At 40.6% G+C, this 25,956-nt stretch overlaps 1 protein-coding gene across 2 annotated transcripts in view; it reads left to right on the forward strand.

Annotated features, from left to right (window-relative positions):
- Positions 1–24,203, forward strand: part of hadh (hydroxyacyl-CoA dehydrogenase) — a 39,504-nt gene extending 15,301 nt beyond the window's left edge. For both annotated transcript variants that reach the window (XM_060926476.1, XM_060926474.1), the window contains exons 5-8: positions 21,370–21,459; positions 23,696–23,768; positions 23,856–23,972; positions 24,069–24,203. In XM_060926476.1, the coding sequence (XP_060782459.1) occupies positions 21,370–21,459; positions 23,696–23,768; positions 23,856–23,972; positions 24,069–24,187 (399 nt within the window). In that variant the 3' untranslated portion in view covers positions 24,188–24,203. The remainder of the gene's footprint in view (positions 1–21,369; positions 21,460–23,695; positions 23,769–23,855; positions 23,973–24,068) is intronic.
- Positions 24,204–25,956: the final 1,753 nt, after the last annotated feature.

Consider the following 25,956-nt stretch of genomic DNA (forward strand, 5'->3'; position numbering starts at 1 on the left):
TGCGCGCCCTCCGTGCGTTTCACGCGCGCCCTCCGTGCATTTCTTGCGTTTTTTGCACGTAGACCGGCCGTAGGAGCACGTACGGCCGGTTGTGACCGAGGCAATAGTGAGGTTGTCATTTTGTAGTGCTGTCTGAATGTATAGTGAGAATTATTACATCCTATATCAGACCTGGGCATTTTCCGGCCCGCGGGCCACATCCAGCCCTTTGGTTCATTCTGACCGGCCCGCGTAAGGTTAATTAGAAATTACAAAATAAACGTATTTTCTAATTTTACCTCATGCATGGACTGAATGTGCATTGCTTTTATTTTGAAGTTGTGTTCAACAAAAACGCAATGCGCGTGACATGAACATGACATGAAATCCCACGAAACCTAATCCCGCGATAACTACTTCCGTAATTTGTCCAGACCAACCACAAACTTGTCCGTCATCCTTCAAACGGTCCAGCCAATCACATAGTGTGACGTCACCAGCAGGCGCCGGAGCCCGAGCCGATCTGTAGATCTGATTCCTACACCGAATCGACGCTTTCAGCGATGAAGTTTAACAAATAACAAATCCAGGTATAGATCCTCTCTCACCAATGATCATCTGTCAGCTGTGCTTCACATCTCCACCTCAGACATTCAACCTGACTCTGATGCACTCGTTAAAGACCAACAGAGACTAGATTTCTCTCACTGAACAAATAAAAAACTGAAAAACACCAAATGAGGTGATTAGACTACAAATGTAGGCATCATTATTATAATATGATGTATCTTGTTTGATATTTGGAGTAGAAAGACAATATTGTGATGTCTTTATTGTGTTTTGGGGTGAATGTGACTGAAAAAAAAAAGGTACAAACGTTCACATTTTGTTAACCATTGTTTTGGGAAATTTGATTGAATAAATGACTTTTTTTTTTTTTTTGTAAGGCAACCTCGTTTTTTCCATACTCTTACCAGTCTTCGCAGCTTGTAAAAACAATGTTATTTACTGCTTTATATAAAGAAATACAATTAATATTATGCAGAATTTAGTTCAGCCTTTTGGTCCGGCCCTCCACAAAATTTTGTGTCTCATGTGGCCCCATGGAAAAAATAATTGCCCACCCCTGTCCTATATAGTGCACTCAAAGTATCCCACAATGCATCATGAAAAGTAGTGTACAAAGATGGTCACTAACCAAGCAATATATCCCATCATGCATTGCGGTCACGCCTGAAAGAAATCAAATCAAAAGCCTCAAATTTGATTGAATAAAAGGCAGCGGCAAAGAAGAAAGTATTCAGCCTTGATTTAAAAGCACTGAAAGATGCAGCAGACACAAAGTACTTTGTATTTATTAATGTGGGAAATACGCTCAGTATAATACGGATTTATCACAAAAATACATGCAGGGATTTATTTTGAAAACCAACCAGCTGACTGATCTGACACGTTTTAATTGTGCGACCGATTAGTGTCTGAAAGTGTTCATAGTAATTCCCTGTATAGGGAGTAGTGAACGAGTGAGTGGTTTCAGACACGGAAAGTCGAGGTTATTATTCAACAATATTCATTGAGCCTGAGGCAGATAATTGTTTTAGTATAAATACACAGGTGATTTATTAAAAAAAAAATTTGTATTAAAAAATCATTTATTTCAAACTTCAAAAGCAGCATGCAAATGTAATAAGGGCACGGCGCAGACTTGTCACACAAAACACTTTGTTTTAAAATCGATAAAATGAATCTCAATTCCAGCTTACCTGGGGTGTTTCACAGTCAGGGTACACAAGTTTGTGTCACTAAATCAAGTTTAATTTTTTGGCGAGCAGTCAACACGTATTGATGGAAATTTATTTTCTGCTGAATGCTGTTGGTGGCAAGAATTTGTAGCTAGAATACAAACAGCACTTACTGTGGTGTTACCTGGATAATGGTGAGAGCATACACTACTGTTCAAAAGTTTGGGATCACCCAGACAATTTTGTGTTTTCCATGAAGTGTCACACTTTTATTTACCACCATAAGTTGTAAAATGAATAGAAAATATAGTCAAGACATTTTTCTGGCCATTTTGAGCATTTAATCGACCCCACAAATGTGATGCTCCAGAAACTCAATCTGCTCAAAGGAAGGTCAGTTTTATAGCTTCTCTAAAGAGCTCAACTGTTTTCAGCTGTGCTAACATGATTGTACAAGGGTTTTCTAATCATCCATTAGCCTTCTGAGGCAATGAGCAAACACATTGTACCATTAGAACACTGGAGTGAGAGTTGCTGGAAATGGGCCTCTATACACCTATGGAGATATTGCACCAAAAACCAGACATTTGCAGCTAGAATAGTCATTTACCACATTAGCAATGTATAGAGTGGATTTCTGATTAGTTTAAAGTGATCTTCATTGAAAAGAACAGTGCTTTTCTTTCAAAAATAAGGACATTTCAAAGTGACCCCAAACTTTTGAACGGTAGTGTAGTTCTTTTTCCACAGAGCACCATTTTTGACAGACAAACATTGCATTGTTTTTGTTTGTTGGTAACCATTGTAGCTCATTTTAAGAAGCTGAGTCTATAACCTTATATGCCAGTACGTATATGGACCTGGACTTTCAGAATCATAAGCTACTTGTCTAAGAACCTTTTTTTTATTTTTTTATTTTTATTTTAACTTTACCGGAAAAGGACATTTTTGACAGACAAGTTACCTTATTAAATAAATATACCCTTGTTATCCTATCAGTACCCATTTGTGGTCAACTTTGTTGGCAAGAATTCTTCAAGTATGAAATGAGGCTCCAACTAAACTGTTGCTGGGTTTCAGTCACATGACTTTTCTTAGCGGTTTTACTGGAAGCGAAGCAGCTGGTGGTCTCAACGGCTGCCGTAGTGCAAACAACTAGTGATAATTTATCAGAGTTTTGCTCGTAATCTAGAAGCCACTGCTCGCTTTAGATATATTCAGAAGATTGCTGTGTGCAATGGAATCGACCCTTACAGTCTGGGAAAGAAGGATTTGTCATACGATCTCGAAAACTACCCTTCAGTCGAGTTCCCCGACATCTCGAACTATCTGGTGTTGCAGACGTCCTTCTACACCGCAAAACAGATGAAAGCGTGGAAGAGTATGGAGGCTTACAACTTTTTTGTATGTGGCTGGGTAAAGGACCTCGGGATCAAGTCGCTGCCGAATGAATCCTGTATTGTTTTTGCCCGTCTCTTTTAAGCTTTTCGTTCACGTCTTTACAATGAAGCGCTGCAAGTTGCAGTATAAACAAACAACAGTTTGCTTGATTCTCACTTGTGTTGGCTCTTATCTCTCAGGTAAATCATTCACAAAGATCATCAGAAACCCCTTTAAAGACCTGGACCTTAGTTAAACAGGACGGAGAAGTGATCACGGCGCATTGTAACTGTATGGCTGGGGAAGAATTTTGTTGCGACCTTCATGCATATGGACTTTGTGAGGAGGAAACAAAGAAACAGCTGGGGACTTTAGCACTTCGTGACTAAAAAAAAAGTACCATAAAATAACGACACATGGCAAGAAAAGTACTTGGAAAACACTAAGGACATAGCTGAGAGGGAAATACAAACCTTTCACTAAGTGATCACTGCAAACTCGAGCGTGCTTCAACTCGGCTCTCTTCGATTTCAGTGAGAGGTTCAAAAGCCACCTTTCTCGACGTCTTTTTGTGAAATCCTGTGTTCGTTCACCCTTTTTTATTAGTTCATGGGGATCCCTGAAGAAACTTTTATCAGTTTCACGGTTTGATCGATTCGAACAACCTAAAACAACGCAAGCGTAAGGCATTTTTCATGCGAGCAATGTGCCTTCTCCGTACAAACGCTTTGTCAGCTGAGCTTTGGTAGACCACCAGCTAAAGTTTTGAATATCTCATGAGGCGGACGTGACTTCACGTGAAACCCAGTAATTCAGGGGCTGTAAGATCACTTAATATTTGGATTGGCAACCTCTTCAAACTTGACCAAATAAGGTGGAAACATAAAAAATGGGGTTAGTTAATAGTATGTCAGGCTGGCATGTGCATGTATTCAAACGAATGGCTAATTTGCAAGTGGGATGGTATCAGTTCTTCATGCAGAGCTAATCCTCACTTCTTCACAAGTACTTATTGTAGTTGATCCATTCCATATAATCCACTTTAGTACCCTGACTGTGAAACAGTCCACCTTTGAATAGTTTTAGACCAAACTTCGGAGCATCTTTAGTGCTTTTTAGGAACAGCATTTTCTTTCAGAACTTGTAATTGTTCCTCACTTACAGTGACGAAGCAGTTGGCTGCTATTTTGCTGAGTCGCTCGAGATCTCTCATCTCATTATCTCTAGCCGCTTTATCCTGTTCTACAGGGTCGCAGGCAAGCTGGAGCCTATCCCAGCTGACTACGAGCGAAAGGCGGGGTTCACCCTGGACAAGTCGCCAGGTCATCACAGGGCTGACACATAGACACAGACAACCATTCACACCTACGGTCAATTTAGAGTCACCAGTTAACCTAACCTGCATGTCTTTGGACTGTGGGGGAAACCGGAGCACCCGGAGGAAACCCACGCGGACACGGGGAGAACATGCAAACTCCACACAGAAAGGCCCTCGCCGGCCACGGGGCTTGAACCCGGACCTTCTTGCTGTGAGACGACAGCGCTAAGCACTACACCACCGTGCCGCTTTCTTGAGATATTATTATTATTATTATTCTCCCCCGCCACGAAGTGCGCTGGGGGATACAGGAATGGAGTCTGCCCATCCGTTTCAATCTGGACAAGTTTTCTCGGAAACTACATAAGCTACATCAATGAAACTTTGCGTGCTAATATTACTATTCATGATCTAAGTTGAGTTTGAAAATCTTTTATGATTAATTATTATTATGTCCCCGGGACGGAGTCCACCAGGGGGCGAGGTATTGTTTTCAATCGGGTTTTTTTTTTTTTTTTCACAATATTACGGGAAAACGGCTGGATCAATCTTCATGAAGCTTTCAGGATGGATGGGCATTGGTCTCAAGTAGAATCTCCAACATTTTGAATGTTATCCGGTCACCAAAAAGGTCAAAACCGTTTTTGTTGTGGCTACTGCCTCGTATAGAGGCGCTAACCACTACGTCATGCTATAAGAATGTAACAATTGCGCACTGCGCATGCACATACACGTGTTCTGATTAAAATGGCCGATAAGTGTATACAATTCGGTTCACCATTCGAAATAAATGGACTAAAGAAATCGCTTTCAGACATGTTTATGCTTAGGCCATTATTAAATGTTCTGTTTCCGGTCCACCGGCCGGGTGAGTGCCGTTTGTGCGGTTGAAGTTTTTTTTTTTTAACGCCGGTTTTTCGACATTTTTTTTCGGGTTCGTAAATCTAAAATGGAACTTGACATTTCCGCATTCCCAGGGCTTTCCACTAAGGCTCATACTAGCCAGCCATGACAAATAAGTAGCCAGCCGGGGGGGAGTAAACACAAAATAAACTCCTGTGCACGCAGTTCCCAGGATTAAATGTATTTTCCACAGACCATTTATTTATTCACTTTACTCAAATACAAAGTAAAATGGCAGTAAATCATCTTTCTTTTCTTGCGTATTGCATCATGAGGCGTTCCTGGCTTGTAAATCTCTTATTTTCGGTGCATGACACATTCACGCAGCTGAGCATGCTATGAATTAACAACGACAACGGTCTGCAGTGGGGCGACACAATTACACACTCAGCGAACATTTCTCCATTTGTGTATGAAAATACACTCCAACCACTCAGTTTGGGTTCATTTACAACCAACGGTGTCTTTTGATGCCAGCACGTAATTGAACGATAGAAGACTGGTTTACCGGAGACAAAATAAGCGTCATCTCTGCTTCTGTTCCCTCCGACACACTACTGCCTCCGCCGAGTGCGCGCGCACTCTGAACTGAATCAGCTCTGCGCATGCGCCGTGCGGCACAAAAAAATGGCAGCCACCGTGAAGGAAGCAGATCCGGAGTTTTAAATTTTGCTTAAGTGTGAAATTGCAAAATGGTATTCTAGCAAACAACAAAATAGTAAAGATTCAGAAAAACAAATCATTCAGTGATCATTTTAATAGTGTAATTTCATCCGAACTAGGCCTAACGCTCGATTTAGAACTACAAAAAGTCCGTGTGTCGGACATTTTAAGTACCTTTGTAAAAGTTTTGCAAATGTTGCAGTCAGCATTTAAAATGCTAACTTAAAGTTTTTGTACAAGTTTCAGTTGATTAAACTGTCATTTTATTAAATGTGTCTGCTTTTGTAATAAAAAAGTACTGAAAGAAAAAGCAAACACAGCATTGCGATTTCTTATCCATCCATATATTAAAAAAAATAATAATAAAAAATCTCTCCCTCCCGACTGAATTTTTTTTGCTCACCCGGTGGACAGGAAACAGATTTTTTTTTTAAGGATGGCCCTATTACAGAGGGAAAGTGTGTTCCACTGAGCTCTAGCGCCGAGCCATTTCCGGGAAATAAGAGTTTGGGTCATGGCGACAGCGTGTGTGTGTGTGTCAGCCTCGGTTCGGAGGTTTCAGTTTCGAAAACTGTAAGAGGTAAGAGTAGAATAATATAAAGTACAGACACTTGCTATATTTTACTTCTGTAATTTTTAAATTGTTCATTTTTGGATTATGCTTCATTTTTGTGGCTACTGCCTCATAGAGTAAATATATATGCTATAATTACTGTATGGACATGGGATCAGAAAACAATTTTATTTATAAGCAGTAGCCGCATGTACTCATAGGGTATTTTTTTTCTTCCTTCATATTCATCATAAGTGCTACTGGGGGAGGTTTGTTTTGCCTGGCAACACTTGTTTTCAGAGTTATGGCCCTTGATTTTCATTATTGGACTTTGTACAAGTAGACTCAATGAGGACAAGTTTTCTCAGAAACTACATAATCTACATCAATGAAACTTTGCGTGCTCATACTACTGAAAAAAAAACTGGGTAGCGTTTTATGAAGGTGTCGTAGCACTTACGACATAAGTCAATATTAAAGCAATGGGCTTATAAGGTCGTAAGTGTTGAGGTTTTCATGAAATACTTGTGGCGGGGGATAGTCATGACCGTGTCTTCTTGTTGAGGAATAGTCTGAGTTTCTCAACCAATCAGCACACGTGTTTTCCTGTAATCGCCTCTATATTTATTTATACCAATACTGTACCCAGAATCAGACATGTCTACCTTATGCAGGCAAGTGACAAAGGTGATCTGAGGTTCACATCAGCAATTCAGCTTGCACTCTGTCCCGCATACATACAGGAGTAAAACATTTATTGGTTCAACTTAACAAATAAAGGCTTGTTTCTTCTTTATATAATGTTTCTTTTTTCATGTTTAATAAGAATAAAGATAGTATCTTGCCTTATCTGGCCTCCACTGTGCAATTTGTTTGATTACAATTCAAATGCTTTTGTCAAATCGATTTACATATAAAATAACTCCATCATGAAGAATTAAAGCCCCTCCTTCACAGATGAGTGAAATATTGAATAAATTTCCTCTTTTTGATTGCTTGGGTTAAAAATGCCAAGTTATGATGACTGAATTGATTATTCACTTAAATATGAATAATATGATACAGTTTGGGTATTTGATATGGCGAAATAGGACACAATGGAAAAATCAAGAACACACCGGAAAGATGAGAATAACGGCAGTGGTAAAAGAACAGCAACTGTACCGGCTGAAGGTCGCGCGGGTCTCTGCTGCGGCGCGCGAGCAACGGGACATCACTACCACACCGGACGGAGCGCGAGGCGGGGGCGGGGCAAAATGACTGGCCGTAGATTCTATCCAAAAGTTCGATCTAAATTGACCATGGTTACAAAATATTGGCCAAAAATATGCAAACACTACGAAATATGAAAGTAAGATGAAAAAGAAACATTCTATTGCCTTATACTGCAAAACTAAAACAAAATAAAACTGTCAACTCACCTTTTCAGTGATAACGTCCGAACAGATCACTCGCGTAACAGAAAGACCGCAAATGGAAGCACGATCAACTTCTAACTGTTGGAGTGGAAAATTCCATTCTACACATGCAAACTGTTAATGTGTGTCCTTCCCCGCACACAAATAACACGCTACGGTAAAAAATAGACCGCAACTCATTTTATAGCTCAGAAATTCATACAAGACCAGCTACCATTGTAACATATTCTGTAACATATTCTATACCTAACTTTCAGCTTTCGTTTTAAAAAACAAAATCGCAGATTTCTAACTAAATTTTTATATGGTGTAGTGATTTTAAGTTACTACTTTTGGTGAGGTAGTGACCTTGACCCTGAGGCTTTCCGTTTAGATCAAAACACACGATCGTATTGGTTTTGGGTTTGCGGAAAATGGAATTACGACGGTGATGAAATATTTTGCATGCTGTTTTATTACGGTTATGATTATTCTGTGAGTGCACCAATCCTTAGGTGTATAAAGTTACAACTTAAAATACAATTAGTGATAACTGTAGACTTTTCAGTGGACTACAACCTTTTTAAGGGAACGCGATGGAGTCAACCATTTATCGTGTCCCAGATCAAGCCGCCATTTTTCCACAAATTTGCAGAATTTTCGCCAAATTCTGAATAGAGTATTCACATCAAAGATTGTTTTATCTGTATTATTTCTTTCATCATTTTATTTCAAATTAAAACCAACATCACCATTCAAAACCGTATAGTTTATTGACTGAGAGTATATTTAGTGGGGTACCCCCACAGTACCCAGTTTCTGAGACAGACCCATATACACACTCGTTACAGCACCGTGAAATTCTTGACTTCGCATAGCCCCAGCTTGTTTGGAATTTGGGCCAGAGCATAGCATCAGCTCTGATACAGCTTCCTTGGAGTGTATATGATTTAAAGGCCTTGCTTAAGAGCCGAACAGTGGCAGCTTGGCAGCGCTGGGGCTTGAACTGGGGAACTTCCTGTTTGCACTTTAGTGCTGCTGAGAAATGGTTATGTCTAGTGATACTATAAAACTGTGGTTTTATATATACTGGAGCGCTGTACCAGGTTCATTTTTATGGTGAGAGCACAGTGGAAACGGTACGTCTCGTGTTTAAATGCACACAACATTCACTCGCTGTTTTGCAGACGTTCCTGCACGATGACACGCCATGCATCCGTAAAGCAGGGCTTTTTTTCTGCACCACAGGAATATAACATGAATAAAAAATGACCAACAGATTAACCTAGTCCCTACCATTTTGCAAACCTGACTTGAGCGGTCTTTACACAGTGCGATTCCAGCAACCTTTTATGATTATTACTTGTCACATCATACAAGACGATCACAATGAAGTCTTTATAGAATTCTATAATAGACGACACAATAACGTGTTCTTCATCAGATTATATGATAACGTTAACTCCTGTGAGCTGCCACACCCAGGTGTATAGCGATGCAGCAAATGTGTGCTGCATAAAACAGTTTGTGTGTCATAAAGGTAAATAAACTCCATGAACAGAGTGTTTGCGTACCTGGAAGCTGTAATTCATCCTTTGTGTTTTTCCGTGTTGCATCCTGTAGTGTTTTGTCCTGTCGTGATGCACTGTAATGTGATGAGTAGGCATGTAACGATTCAATTCAAGGTACTGGGTTCATGATTCAATTTTCCCATTATATTTTTAAAAAAATTAAATCAAGAAAATTTATCAAAAAGGTGCACCATTTTTATTTTCCTATTCTTTATCAACTTTAACCCTTTCGACACTGCAGCCTGCTATTCTGGTCACACTGGACTCGGGGAAACCCCTTCTGGAAAAACTTGCACAGTGGCGAAAGGGTTATTATTCTATCCACATTCACTGGATATGAGCAATCACGCACTCTGATTGGCTACTCTACTACTAGGATATCAGCTCGTATACCGTGAGTAGAGAAAAACAAAATGGTGGAGCGAATTGCTGAACCAACTGAGGATGAAATAAAAACTCTACTCAAAAACAAAACCCTGAAAAACAAAAAGCAACAAAATACGGTATGGCAAGTATTTGATGTTAAGAACGTATCTTTTAATTTTCATCAAGAATTATTATTGCATTTTTCACAAATTGCTCCTGTCATTTCGCCGGTTTGTTTACATACTAAGCGGAAATTTATTTTCTCGGACGTTTTGTATAAAGGTTTTTATTTATCGCATTTGCAAAAAATAAAAATGCTTAGTTTTTCAAAATCCAGTGAATGTGGAAAGAATAAAACAGTTATTCCACTCAATCTTGTCATACATGGTTTATAGCTGACTCGGTGCTACGTGCCTCGTCGGCTATCAGCTCATGTACGACTCGATTTTGTGTAATAACTGTCAAATATTCCTTGTTTTAAATTTATATATTTAAAAAAATATTAATTTTCTTAATAATCCAACAATTATTTACCCACATTTGTGGGTAGAGTAAAAAACAAAGTTGGAGAAAAATATAATAGCCGATTAACTAAAATATTCATTTTGTTCAAAATGAAAAACCTTAACAAATGGGCCTTTTCTTCATAAACCTTTTTATGAATGTTTGCGAAGGCTGTAGTCAGGATTAAACGGAAAACAACTTCCTCCTTTTCTACTCTTTTCTTTAGCTTTCAGCAGTAAAAAAGAGAGCTCTGATTTCCTGTTAAATCTGCTTGTACAATCAATCACACAACAGCTCTTTCCCATTTTAGATCTGTTTGTGTGTGGTTTTGCAGCATTAGAGCTGTGTTACTTCCTCCTCGGTTGAAGCCATGTGCATTCCCACTATTGTACGTTGTGCTGTCTGCTGTCTAAACAATGCAATTTCAGCTCAGAAAAAGAGATTACGCAGCCTGATTATCATCACAATTAATTTTTTTTCAGTGATTCAGTTTGTCATTTATATCACGATTTATCATCATGATATATTGTTACATGTCTGCTAATGAGACATTATAGAGACATTTGCTGTGTCTGAAATCACTCACTCAGGCTTTTGTCTAAACTGGGGAACAGGGTCGCTGCGCCCTCTTATGGCCCTTTTCCACTACCCTTTTTCAGCTCACTTCAGCTCGCTTCAGCTCACTTCAGCCCGACACGGCTCGCGTTTCGACTACCAAAGAACAGCACGACTCGGCTCGCTTCAGCCCTACTCAGCACCCAAAACTCGCACGGTTTTGGAGTGGGGCTGAAGCGAGCCAAACCGAGCTGAGTGAGGCTGGGGGCGTGAGCAGACACTCCCCTGTGCACTGATTGGTGAGGAGGAGTGTCCTCACACGCCCACACACGCCCCGCGAGCACGCTGGGATCTGTAAACACCGCAAACCCAGAAGAAGAAGAATTACGAGAATTTCTGAAACCTTATGCGCCTCGCCTCATCTATACGCTCTTGCCAGCATCTGTTGGTGTTGTCGGTGACAACAAGCCACAGCACCAAGACCAGCAACACTAACGACTCCATGTCCTCCATGTTTATTGTTTACTATCTGGGTTGTGAGACTACCGCTTAAAAGATCACTGATGTCACTGTTTGCGCCGCTTAACGACATCACGTGACGTCCACCCACTTTCGCTAACTCCACCCAATGTGTCCACCCACTTCCAGCCAGCACGGTTCAGCGCGGTTGTAGTCGAAATGCAACTTCAATAGCCCCGCTCAGCTCGACTCAGCCCAACTCAGCACGGCTCAGCCGCGTTTGTAGTGGAAAAGCGGCAATACTCTCGGCATGCGCCCCCTTACCGAAATGCAGATTGAACCCCAAGTCACACTTAGGCCATGCACTTATATGCTACAGCACAACATGCAATCTTTCTCAAAACGATCTTTTCTCCGTGAAAACACCCCAGCAACACCACGTGACAATGTGTCTGTTCATCAAATACGTTATAATTTTTTTTCCAAATATTTTTATTGAGTTTTAACATTGGTATACTTACATTTGAACAAAGACAATATATAAGACAATACAAAAAAAAACCTTTAAAGTTTAACATAAACCAAATTCAAATGACAGAAAGAACTAAACCGAAAACAAATAATAACTAATTAAAAACCTCGTTAATACATACATTATTAAAAATAAATACAAAAATATATAATAATAATAAAATAAATTAAAATTAAAATTAAAAAATAAAAAAAAAAAAATAAAAAAAGCTTCTCAATTGGTGTCTGTATTATTCACATCTGGTGTTCCATTGCCTCCATCTTTTTCCAGAAAGGCTAAAAATGGGTACCATATCTCCTCAAATTTACTGCCTTTACCTTTCACTATATATGTTATTTTCTCCATGACCATATTATTTGCCATTTCTTTCAACCAATCATTCACATTTGGTGCTTGAATTCTTTTCCAGAATAAAGCAATTAAACGTTTTGCTTGTAACAAACACATGTCAAGAAAAATATATTCCCTTCTTCCCAATGTCACTTCGAGAGGATATAAGTGCATGACAAACACTTTTGCTGATAATGTTAAATTTATACCTGTTATCTTATTTATCATATCTCTCAGCCCCTCCCAGAATGACATTATGTGTTCACATTCCCATATACAATGATAGAAATCACCTTTAAATTTGTTGCATTTTGTACAAGTATCAGGTATATCGTCATTGTACTTGTGTAGAATAGATGGAGTTATGTAAGTCCGCATCAACCACTTATATTGTAGTAGTTTCAATCTTACACTTATTGTTTGAGTTTGAGCTTCCTTACATGCCTCTGTCCAGTCTGCTGTGCACAAATCTTCTTTTAGGTCCTTTTTCCAGGCTTCTAATTTAGTAATTGACGATTCTTGTGACCCTGCTATCATAATTCTGTATAAATGTGAAATTAAGCCTCTCGCATAACAATCACTTAACATTTCTTTCTCTAGGTTGTTTATTGTTGGCATGTCTAAAGTATTATTTTGAGCTACAAATATAAAATTTCTTATTTGTAAGTATTTAAAGAAGTGATTTTTAGGTATATTAAATTTATTAACAATTTCTTCAAAGGACATGAGTTTGTTTGAAGAGTACAAATTATGTATGGCCCTTATCCCTTTATCAGCCCAGCTTTTAAAGCCTGCGTCCAATCTTCCTGGTTTGAAATCTGTATTGCCCCAAATGGGGCTAAAGCAAGAGAGATCATTAGAAATACCAAGATATTTCTTCACCATGTACCATACATTAATCATATTAAGCAAAATAGGGTTAGAGCAGTGTTTCCTATGATATTTGAGATTGGCTGAATATATGTACATATTTAGAGGTAGACCATGTGTGACTTCAGCTGATTCCATATTGACCCATGACGGGGTGCCTTCTGAAGAAAAGTAAAACATCATAGTTCTAAGCTGGGCAGCCCAATAATACCATAGCACATTGGGGCACATGAGCCCCCCTCTATCAAAAGGCAAGTATAAGAGTGAAAGGCGGAGTCTTGGACGCCTGCTGTTCCAGATGAAGTTAGTGAACAGCTTATTTAGTCTCATAAAAAGGTGTTTTGGGGGTGGTAGTGGAATATTTTGAAATATGTATAGTAGTTTGGGCAAGATGTTCATTTTTAGAACATTTATGCGACCAATTAAGGTTATGGGTAGTAACGTCCATCTATCAATGGAATTAGAAATATTTTCAAACAGTGGTTCATAATTTACAGTGATTATATCCTCTAGTTTTGGTACAATTCGTATTCCCAGATATGTAAAGCTATCAGTTAACTGAAAAGTCATTGGATTATTCTGAAATTGCATTCTATCTTCATCATCCAGTACCATTAACATACTTTTTGAATGATTTACTTTGTATCCTGAGATCTTCCCAAAAGTTCCTATAAGTTCTACAAGAGCTGGTATAGAATGGCTAAGATTTGTAAGAAAAAGGAGGACATCATCGGCAAACAGGGCAATTTTATGTTCCATCTGATCAACGTTAATTCCAGAAATGCCTGCATGCTTTCTGACTGCAATTGCAAAGGGCTCTATTGAAATGACAAAAAGGAGTGGAGAGAGAGGTGATCCCTGCTGACAACCCCTCAATATATTGAACGGATTTGATACTACATTGTTCGTCAGTACCTCAGCTACAAGGTCATTACAAAGAATTTTAACCCATTTACAAAAATTTTCTCCAAAACCAAATTTAACCAATGTTTCAAATAAATAGGGCCACAGTACGCAGTCAAAGGCCTTTTCTGCATCCAGTGACAAGACAGCTGTGTCTTGCGCATTCCGCTGGTTATGGAGAATGTTAAGAAGCCTTCTTACATTATGAAACCCTTGTCTGCGTTGAATAAAGCCATTTTGATCCTCTCCTATTAGATTAGGTAATATTGTCTCCAGCCTTCTTGCTAACACTTTGCATATTATCTTAGTGTCTGAATTAAGAAGGCTTATTGGGCGCATGTTTTCACATTTTGTATTACTTTTACCTGGTTTTGGTAATAGCGTGATTAATGCCCTTCTCATTGATGCAGGAAGAATGCCCAATTCAAAGGCCTCTACTACCATATCTAGAAAAGGATTTATCAATTTTTCTTTAAATGTTTTATAAATGTCTATAGGAAGGCCATCTGGGCCTGGCGTTTTTCCTGTAGTCATTGCATCAATAGCTAATGATATCTCTTCTATTGTAATCTGTTCTTCAAGATTCATCTGGTCTTCCTCTAATATCTGAGGCAATTCAAGATCTTCTAAAAATTGCGTTCGTAAGTCATTATTTGGAGAAATATCTGGACTGTACAAGTTTTTATAATAGTCTCTAAAAGCTTCATTTATCTTTAATGGATCTGTGATATTTTCTGAAGGAGTTTCAATTTTAATGATAGCCCTTTGCTCTTGCATTTTTTTTATTTGCCAAGCAAGTAATTTTCCTGCTTTATCTCCTTGTTCGTAGTAATTCTGTTTTAATTTCATGATTTTTGCTGCCGCTTTTGCTGCTGACTTTTCATTATATTGTGCTCTTAAAAGGAGTAATTTATTGTGTTCATCTTTATTTGCTACCCTGTTTTGATATATTGTTTTTTCTAATTCACTGATACGCTTCTCCAACTGTTTAATGTCTTGTCTAGATTGTTTGGATTTATGGCTACAAAATCCAATAATTTGACCCCTAATAAAAGCTTTGAATGCTTCCCATCTCACACAAGCAGATGTTTCAGAAGTATTGGTCTCAAAATAAAAGTCTATTTGTTTACCCAAGAATTCCTTAAATGAAGGGTCTTGTAGCCACCCTGCTTGCAATCTCCATTTAGGAGGAGTGTTGGTCATCTTTTTATTTGTATAGGTTAGAGATACAGCAGCATGGTCAGAGATTACCACCGTATGGTACTTGCAATCTGTAATATTGGGGAGCAGTGATGCTGATATCAGAAAGTAATCAATGCGTGAATATGTTTTGTGTGTCCCAGAATAACATGAGTAAACTAAAAGGCTAGGGTTGAAATATCGCCACACATCCAACATGTTCAAGTCTTTCATAAACTGAGTTATAAGTTTCCTAGACTTAACATGTGTTGTATCCAAGCCAGTTGAGCGATCTTTCCCTGGATCTAGTGTGCAGTTTATGTCTCCTGCCATAATATGCTGTCCTCTTAAAGCCGCTATTGAGAGGAATAAGTTGCTGAAAAAAGAAGGACTATCATCATTTGGGCCATACACGTTAATAAGATTGATTTTATCTCCAAATAAATATCCCTCAACTATAATAAACCTACCTGCTGAATCTTTTGTTATTTTTTCAACTTGAAAAGGGACGGTCTTATGAACCAGTATCATTACCCCTCTAGCATTGGAGGCGTAACAACATGAAAACACCTGACCCTGCCATCTCCTCTGTATTTTAATTATTTCCCCAGTTGTCATATGCGTTTCTTGCAAATATATTATAGTTGCCTGCAGAAGTTTGATTCTATCCATTACTTGTTTTATTTTTTTAAGGCTACCCATTCCCCTACAATTCCAAGTTATGAATTTGACCTTTTCCTTTTCATACATTACTTTTTATCTGTCATCATCACTCACCCTAAACACTCCTTTAGTATGAGATAGATATACCAATGAGAAGCCAAACATAAAAACAAAAAACATGCACAATAATAAAATAAAAGTAACAATCACACAAACTAACATTCTGAACCTGAACCTTACAAATAACCTCTCCCAAATCCTTCCACAATATATCCCCCCTCCCCCTTTCATGTTCGCTTCCTGTATGGGTTTATTAGATCCACACATCCGTGAGGAGCTAATTACTGATTGGCTCTCTCTACTTAGATCTACTACTTATAACACAACCCTTGAAATTATTAGTTTTCCACTCATATTTCAGATAGAAATGAACTTTTCAGATTTCCCAGCTTATTTAGATTTTTTTTGATAGTTTGGCTCAAGCTGAGAATACCCCCATAGCTTTGTTCAGAACAAAGTCCTTTCTGTAAAGAAAAAAGTCAGCTTTTCAGCCCCCTTTAAAAACACCAGAAAAAGGGGCCAAATAGGTTGGCTCAAGCTGAGAATACCCCATATCCCTATTCAGAACAAAGTCCACTTTGTAAAAAGAAAAAAAAAAAGTCCGCTTTTCAGCCCCCTTTAAACACAACAGAAAAATTAAGGGGCTATCCTTCAGGTGCAGTTAGGAAAAAAAGAAAAGAAAAGGAAGGCAGGTTAAAATAAAGAATCTACTTACTGCCTAACAACTGTTATGGATCAAAGTATAGTCTCTCTATTAAATTATATTACAGGCTATCTGTAGCCGACCTGCCTTAAACTCCATCTGCTGATTTAAAAGAGAAGAAAATGGTATTAAATTGCAAAGGACCACTTATCATCAGATACCCACGCTTTCCATGTAGCGCTCCACCTCTGCCGGAGTATTATACAGTTCAGTTTTTCCTTCGTGGGTGAGAAGCAGTCTCGCTGGGAAGACGACACGGTGCGTCTTGATTCCTTTCTGTCGTAATCTCTGTCTCACTCCATCGTAAGCCCTCTGTTTCTTGTGTGTTTCCGCGGTGACGTCAGGGTAGAATCTGATTGTGTGCTCTTTATATTTTAGTGTCCCTTTATCCCTCGCTGCTCTCAGCACCTCTTCTTTCTGTCGATAGCTGAGGAACTTCATGATCAGAGTTCTTGGTCGAGGTGGAGTGGCTGTAGGCGGAGTAGCGTTGGTGTCACTCTCCGCCTGAGGTTGTGGGCCTATTCGGTGTGCTCGTTCCAGTGTTAGCGTGGTATCCTTCATCTCTAAGATTGAAGGGATCCAGCTTTCTAAGAATTTTAGCGCATCCCTTCCTTCTTCCTTTTCTGGAAAGCCTACAAGTCTCAGGTTGTTTCTACGACTGTGGTTGTTCATCCCATCAATTTTCTCAAGCAGTAATGCCACCTGCGATTCCAACGTGTTAATGCGAGTTTTGAGTTTGCTCACCTCGTCTTCCGTACCCGAAATACGTTCCTCAGCTTCTTCAACTCTTTCGGTTATTTCTTTCACTCTTTCCAATACTCCATCTATCTTATCTGCAATTCGCTTTTCCATCCCTTTAATTGCATTCATGACATCCGACGTGCTGGGGTTTGTTGCGGAGTTATCACTGGGTTCAGACTCACACTCTTCATCCCCCATCTCCTCGTGTTCAGATTCTGAAAGTCTTTCGGTATCTTTTTCATGTTTCTGCTGTTTTTGAGCAGTTTTTTTCCTCCTCGTCTGTGACATGGCCCAAAATCTGTCAAAATCACCGCTGAAAGTTCGGTTTAGAGTAAAAAATATAATTTTTCAAGGATTTTCTATCAGGAGGGTTGGTGTTACGCAGCCTCTCAGCACCCCGCCATTACCGGAAGTCCAAATACGTTATAATTACTGCAAAAATATTCCAATCATAGTAGATACACCGCCAGACGGTGCAAAAACAATCCAAATTGGCGTTTTCCAGACTGAGACGCCATATTGTTTAGTTGTTTACTTGTCGCAGCTGCTCTCGCGAGATTTGACATGGGTTACATACAAGGTCAGCTGACTTGTAGAGCGAGATTTCTCGAGACTGAATGACCTTTCACCCACCGGCGCAGGAGATTTTGACAGAAGTAGTTGGTGAGTTGTTTTTGTTGACACTTGGGCATTTAAAGATGTCATCCCGCGGCACGAAACAGAAGAAAGCCAAAGACTGTCCGGGGCAGAAGAAGATTACTTCTTTCTTTTTCAATGTTGACAGACAATTTGTTACAATTTCCCTCTCAGATGGCCTCAGAATGTCCCATTGTAGCCTCAATTTTTCAAAGGCTTCGCACGGCGGGGGGACGGACAACTGGCACCATCCCACCCCCCCGCTTCGCTCCCTCGCCATGGTGAGCGCCCTCATACTAAATTTTTCTAGAAAAAACTCTGCTCGCTCATTCACTACTCCCTGCTTACTATATAGAGGACTATATAGTGAGCTCACTGGTAAAATGAAAAAAAAAAACGCTTTCGGACACTACTCCGTCGCGCTGGTATTTACGTCATTACTGTCTCACAATTAAAACGTGCCAGATCAGTCAGCTGGTGGGTTTTCAAAATAATAAACGCGTATTATACTGAGCGTATTTCCGATGTTAATAAATACAAAGTACTTTGTGTCCGCTGCATCTTTCAGTGCTTTTGAATCAAGGCTGAATACTTTCTTCTGTGCCGCTGCCTTTTATTCAGTCAAATTTGAGGCTTTTAATTAATTCCTTGCTCTGCACTGTAACTTTTTATTCTTGTATTTTATCTGTCTTATTCTATTTTAGCTTATTTTCTATTCTCTTACTATTTTTTTCATTGTACTTGAATATCCATTTATAATGTGTTTCTTCCTCCATCCGTTCACCGCCAGTGCATGATGGGATATATTGCTTGGTTACTGACCATCGGTTGTACGCTACTTTTCATGATGCATTGAGAGATACTTTGAATGCACTATATAGGGTGCAATAGTTCTCACTATATATTTGGACAGCACTACAAAATAACAAACTCACTATATAGGGAGTGATTTCCGACACAGGGATTCTCTCTGCTGCCACAACTCAACATACCGCTCTCCTTTTAAATCCCACACGCTTTATTTATGTTTCTCCATCACCTCTACCATATTTGTAGTTTGTCTCATGAGTTTTGTGTAATTCGTCAATTTTCCGACACTGCCAGAACCTTGTCTTCGCCTGCCTTTGGTCACAGCGGTACTAAATCAGCCGCCAGTGAAAATGTCACATTATATGTTCTAAGGCCACTGTCTCGACTCCTGAGCAAAGATTAACCTTTGATTATCCACAGTGTGTGTGTTTTGTCCCTGTGGCAGCAAAACTGGACCAAAAAAAAAAAAAAAAAGTGTTAATCCAGCTTTAGGCAGCGAAACTAAACCAAGGGTGGCACGGTGGTGTAGTGGTTAGCACCTTACAGCAAGAAGGTTCTGGGTTTGAACCCAGCGGCTGGCGAGGGCCTTTCTGTGTGGAGTTTGCATGTTCTACGGGTGCTCCGGTTTCCCCCACAGTTCAAAGACGTGCGGTTAGGTTAATATGGGACGGCCTTAGACTGAGGCGCCGAACTCCCAACTGCTCCCCGGGTGCTGTTAGCATGGCTGCCCACTGCTGTGTGTGTGTGTGTGTGTGTGTGTGTGTGTGTGTGTGTGTGTGTGTGTGTGTGTGTGTGTTTTTTCACTGCTTCAGATGGGTTAAATGCAGAGAGGAATTTCACAAGTGTGAGATGAATAAAGTTGTGCTTTCTTTTCTTTTTCTTTCAAGTATTCCCAGGTGGTGATGGGGTTTCCTCCCTCCCTTCCTCCCTCTCTTTCTCTCTCTCTCCCTGGCTACGTTCACACTGCAGGCTGAAGTGATTCAAATCCGATTTTTTCGCCCATATGTGACCTGTATCCGATCTTTTATTGACAATATGAACGACACAGATCCGATTTTTTCAAATCCGACCCAGGCCGTTTGGATATGTGGTCCTAATTCCGATTCCTATCCGCTCTTTTCATATGCGACTTCAGTCTGAACCGCCAGGTCGCATTCATCCGACTTACACGTCATCAACAAGCCACAAACGTCACTATTCTGCACTGAAGTAGGCGGCGGGTCTCTCAAAAAAAGTTACAACAACATGGTAATTAGTCTTTTGATTTTTCCGTGAGGTTTGCCTTATGCAAAGAAAGACAGCATAGACGTTTTTTCCTCCCTATAAGTGGGGGGGACCGAACGAGGTGAATTTAAATCTGGGTGGGACGATTTAAATTCACCTCGTTCGGTCCCCCCCACTTATAGGGAGGAAAAAACGTCTATGCTGTCTTTCTTTGCATAAGGCAAACCTCACGGAAAAATCAAAAGACTAATTACCATTCGGTTTATTGAGGTGCACAGCAGTGTATACATAGTTGCAACAACTCACATAAAACAAAGACTGATATTCGGTTGGTTGAGCTGCGCAGACTGCACAGGTTGCGAGCTTGAGCTTGGTTGCTATGGTTACTAACAACAAGTTTGACAGGCATATCGGGGTTGGGGTTGGTTTGCTGGCAGCTTTGTCCCCCCAGTTTTTTGTCCCTCCCAGTTCAAAAAACGTATCTGCGCCCCTGCGCATGACATCAATGCGAGGGACGCTTCGGACTGTGAAGGTTCTGAATGTTCTCAATGGAAGGACGCAGAGGTTAGGGAGCTGATTTCCATTTGGGGGGATGCAGCTATTCAAGCTAGATTGGATGGGTCATACCGCAACCGGGGCGGTTTTACTTCCGTAAACACTGGCCATGCTCACTGCGTGTGACGTTGTCGTATCCTGCAATGCGCATGCGGAACACTTTTAGGTCGCTTTTCGTTCATACTGAGGATCACATACAAGTCGCATATATTTTTTAATGTGAACGACCTCACAAAAAATCGGATTTCACAAAAAAATCGGAATTGAGCATTAAGCCTTGCAGTGTGAACGTAGCGCCTTTCCTTCCTTCCTCCCTCCCTCCCTCATCACTTTCAACACCAGTTCTTAGTAAACAGGTATTAATAGGCCTGACTCAGGCTTGCATGTTTGTCCAGTGTAAACCTGACTGATCAACAGTTGCGACTTTTCGACAGTCTTTTTGCCAGCACTGTATCACGTCTCGTTCACAAAGCAATCTGAACTGAACAGATTGGACTGGAAATTTCAGGAATGTCTGCATAATGCTAAGATGCATGGACTTTCTGTTCTTAGGAGAAAACAAATTTGAAACTTGCCACACTGTTTACATACAACATGGAACTCTTAATTTCAAAGAAACGAGGTTTCATACAGTCGGGCTTTACTGATTCGTGTGCAGGTCTCTGATTATCTGAAACATGCAGTATGTTAGATTAGACATGAAACTCTGAAGGAGTAGGACGCGTGAAAGAACTTTACTCTTCGAGTTCACTGAATGTGTTTTCTACTTTTAGGTCATCCAGGCTCAAGGAACAAGCCAAGAAACATTTAACACACTCCTCGAGTTCAGCAAAGCATTAGGAAAGCATCCAGTGTCATGCATAGTAAGTTTGAAAACAACATTTATGAAGCAGTTTAATATGGTGCAATATATTGTGGTTTTTCCACTGGGAGGGAAGGAGAAAGTGTGAGCGAGCGAGAGAAAGCGACAGAGAAAGAGTTAGAGGAAGGGGGGAGAGAAAGCGACAGAAGTGTGAGAATGAGAAAGCAACAGAGAGGGAGGAAGGGAGAGATGAAGAGAAGGTCACAGTGTGAGAGCAAGAGAGAAAGCGACGAAGAGTGAGGGAGAAAATGAGAGGAAGGAAGAGTAAGGGAGAGATGAAGAGAAGGCGACAGAGAGAGTGTGAGCGAGATAGTGTGAGAGCGAGAGAGGAAGCGACAAAATGCGAGAGGAAGAGCGACAGAGAAAGTGAGAGGAAGGAAGAGAAAGCAAGCAAGCGAGAGAGAAAGTTGAGAGTGCGAGAGCAAGAGAGAAAGTGAGAGGAAGGAAGAGAAAGAAAGGGAGAGATGAAGAGAAGGCGACAAAGAGAAAGTGTGAGCATACAAGAGAAAGTGAGAGAAAGTGAGAGGAAGGAAGAGTAAGAAAGGGAGAGATGAAGAGAAGGCGACAGAGTGTGAGCGAGAAAGTGTGAGTACAAGAGTGTGAGAGCGAGAGAGGAAGCGACAGAGAAAGTGCAAGAGAGAAAGTGAGAGGAAGGAAGAGAAAGAAAGGGAGAGATGAAGAGAAGGCGACAAAGTGTGAGCATACAAGAGAAAGTGAGAGAGAGAAAGCAACAGAGAAAGTGTGAGAGGAAGCGCGAGAGAGAAAGTGAGAGGAAGGAAGAGTAAGGGAGAGATGAAGAGAAGGCAACAGAGTGTGAGCGAGAAAGTTTGAGTACAAGAGTGTGAGAGCGAGAGAGGAAGCGAGAGGAAGAGAGAAAGTGAGAGGAAGGAAGAGAAAGCAGAGTGTGAGAGGAAGGGAGAGATGAAGAGAAGGCGACAGAGAAAGTGTGTGAGAGCAAGAGAGAAAGCGACAGAGAAAATGTGAGAGGAAGAGAGAAAGTGAGAGGAAGGAAGAGAAAGAAAGGGAGAAAGGAAGGGAGAGATGAAGAGAAGGTGACAAAGAAAGTGTGAGCGTACAAGAGAAAGTGAGAGAAAGCGACAAAGTGTGAGAGGAAGAGCGAGAGAGAAAGTGAGAGGAAGGAAGAGTAAGAAAGGGAGAGATGAAGAGAAGGCGACAAAGTGTGAGCGGGATAGTGTGAGAGTACAAGAGTGTGAGAGCGAGAGAGGAAGTGACAAAGTGCAAGAGGAAGAGCGAGAGAGAGAAAGTGAGGGGAAGGAAGAGAAAGCAAGCAAGAGAGAAAGGTGAGAGGAAGGAAGAGAGAAAGGGAGAGATGAAGAGAAGGCGACAAAGTGTGAGCGTACAAGAGAAAGTGAGAAAGCGACAGAGAAAGTGTGAGGAAGTGCGAGAGAGAAAGTGAGAGTAAGGAAGGGAGAGATGAAGAGAAGGCGACAAAGTGTGAGAGCGACAGAAAGTGAGAGAGGAAGAGAGAAAGTGAGAGGAAGGAAGAGAAAGAAAGGGAGAGATGAAGAGAAGGCGACAGAGAAAGTGTGAGCGAGATAGTGTGAGAGTACAAGAGTGTGAGAGCGAGATGGGAAGTGACAGTGCGAGAGGAAGAGCGAGAGAGAAAGTGAGGGGAAGGAAGAGAAAGCAAGCAAGCGAGAGAGAAAGTAGAGTGCGAGAGCAAGAGAGAAAGTGAGAGGAACGAAGAGAAAGAAAGAGAGGAAGGGAGAGATGAAGAGAAGGTGACGGAGAAAGAGAAAGTGTGAGCGTATAAGAGAAAGTGAGAGAGAAAGTGACAGTGTGAGAGGAAGAGCGAGAGAGAAAGGAAGAGAAAGCAAGTGAGGGGGGAGAGAAAGTGGGAGAGCAAGAGAGAAAGTCAGAGGGAGTGAGCGCAAGAGTGTGAGACTGTGTGTATGTGAGGCTGAGCAAGTGTGAGAGAGAAAGCGACTGAAGGTATGAGAGAGGGAGAGCAAGAGTAGGTGAGAGGAAGGAAGAGAAAGCAAGAGGGAGAGAGAAAGCGACAGTGTGTGAGCAAGAGAGAGGGAAAGTGAGAGGGAGTGGGAGAAAGAAAAAGTGTGTGAGAGAGAGAAACATAGTTCTGAGGAAAATAAATGTACTCTGAGGATATCTTGCATGCGAATCCAGACATTTTGTGTATGGAGTCAGTTTGAAATCAGAGACGCTGTAAGTATTGCTAGCGGTGATGACTCTTTAACGCAGTGTTGTTCTTGTGTAAGGACGCGCCAGGCTTTATTGTAAACCGGCTGCTCGTCCCTTACCTCACGGAGGCTGTGCGACTACATGAACGAGGTACACTTGCCGCTGCCCATGTTCCAGTTTACACTTAAACCTGTGAGTATTAGTTAAAAATGGTTGCGTTCATTTTTGTCTCTTCAGGTCACGGTTCCAAAGAGGACATCGACTTGGCCATGAAACTCGGAGCCGGTTATCCCTTGGGTCCTTTTGAGCTTTTAGACTACGTAGGATTGGACACAGTCAAATTTATCATCGACGGTCAGGATTCACACGATTGAGTTGTTGATTTAATCCTTTAACTTAATCGTGTCTTAACTGTCATGTCTTAATTCATTTTGATCGCATTGTTTTTAGGTTGGAGTGAGATGGAACCAGAAAACCCACTGTTTTCTCCAAGTCCGCTTCTCAACAAGCTAGTGTCTGAGGGCAAACTGGGCAAGAAAACCGGAGAGGGTTTCTACAAGTACAAATAAACAGAACTGGGCTGAACCTGAACTTTGAATGTGTGGTTAGAGAATACAAATCATGAACGCATATACAACCCCGATTCCAAAAAAGTTGGGACAAAGTACAAATTGTATTCCATTTTTATTTACAATATCTCAAAAACTGATACTGTATTCACGCTAGAACATAGACAACATATCAAATGTCGAAAGTGAGACATTTTGAAATTTCAGATTTCTTCGGGCCCTTAGACGGCACTGCATCACATACAGGCATGCTTCTGTATTGGAAATCACAAAATGGGCTCAGGAATATTTCCAGAGAACATTATCTGTGAACACAATTCACCGTGCCATCCGCCGTTGCCAGCTAAAACTCTATAGTTCAAAGAAGAAGCCGTATCTAAACATGATCCAGAAGCGCAGACGTCTTCTCTGGGCCAAGGCTCATTTAAAATGGACTGTGGCAAAGTGGAAAACTGTTCTGTGGTCAGACGAATCAAAATGTGAAGTTCTTTATGGAAATCAGGGACGCCGTGTCATTCGGACTAAAGAGGAGAAGGACGACCCAAGTTGTTATCAGCGCTCAGTTCAGAAGCCTGCATCTCTGATGGTATGGGGTCGCATTAGTGCGTGTGGCATGGGCAGCTTACACATCTGGAAAGACACCATCAATGCTGAAAGGTATATCCAGGTTCTAGAGCAACATATGCTCCCATCCAGACGACGTCTCTTTCAGGGAAGACCTTGCATTTTCCAACATGACAATGCCAAACCACATACTGCATCAATTACAGCGTCATGGCTGCGTAGAAGAAGGGTCCGGGTACTGAACTGGCCAGCCTGCAGTCCAGATCTTTCACCCATAGAAAACATTTGGCGCATCGTAAAACGGAAGATACGACAAAAAAGACCTAAGACAGTTGAGCAACTAGAATCCTACATTAGACAAGAATGGGTTAACATTCCTATCCCTAAACTTGAGCAACTTGTCTCCTCAGTCCCCAGACGTTTACAGACTGTTGTAAAGAGAAAAGGGGATGTCTCACAGTGGTAAACATGGCCTTGTCCCAACTTTTTTGAGATGAAATTTAAAAATCACCTAATTTTTCTCTTTAAATGATACATTTTCTCAGTTTAAACATTTGATATGTCATCTATGTTCTATTCTGAATAAAATATGGAATTTTGAAACTTCCACATCATTGCATTCCGTTTTTATTTACAATTTGTACTTTGTCCCAACTTTTTTGGAATCGGGGTTGTAGAAAGTCCAGAGTGCTGTTGGATCATTAAACAGCAGTGTAATAATTAAAGAAAACAAACACTAGTGCCTTGCTGTAATGACGTGCTGAAAGCGGATTAATCTGATTTCTGCACTTTGTTCTTTCACGTTTGTATGCCAGGGTTTTAAAATTTTTAAAAAGTGATTCGTTTGAAAATGTCACTTAAAGAAAAAAAAAGTACTCACAGACAGCAGCTTGTGTATCTTTTTATACATTAATCTGCATTACACATCCATTAAGACACTCGTGTCATTTGGAAGAAATAAAACACTGGTGAGTGTCCTGCAAGATCCTCTGTAGATACTGAATGTGAGCATGCTGTGTGATTTATTTCTCTTGGCACCTTACATGGTTCCTAATGCTGATCTCTGCAATACAAGCAAACCCTTCAGAGGAAACCCCGCATGAGGACAACGACCTAAAACATACCCGCCTGATCCTGGTTAATCATTTAAAATGCACCCAAAATAAGCAATGCTGGGCCGATGATCACCAGGGACCGAGGCGTGT

Source organism: Neoarius graeffei, chromosome 7 (genome assembly GCF_027579695.1).
Source record: "Neoarius graeffei isolate fNeoGra1 chromosome 7, fNeoGra1.pri, whole genome shotgun sequence".
NCBI classification, from domain to species: domain Eukaryota; kingdom Metazoa; phylum Chordata; class Actinopteri; order Siluriformes; family Ariidae; genus Neoarius; species Neoarius graeffei.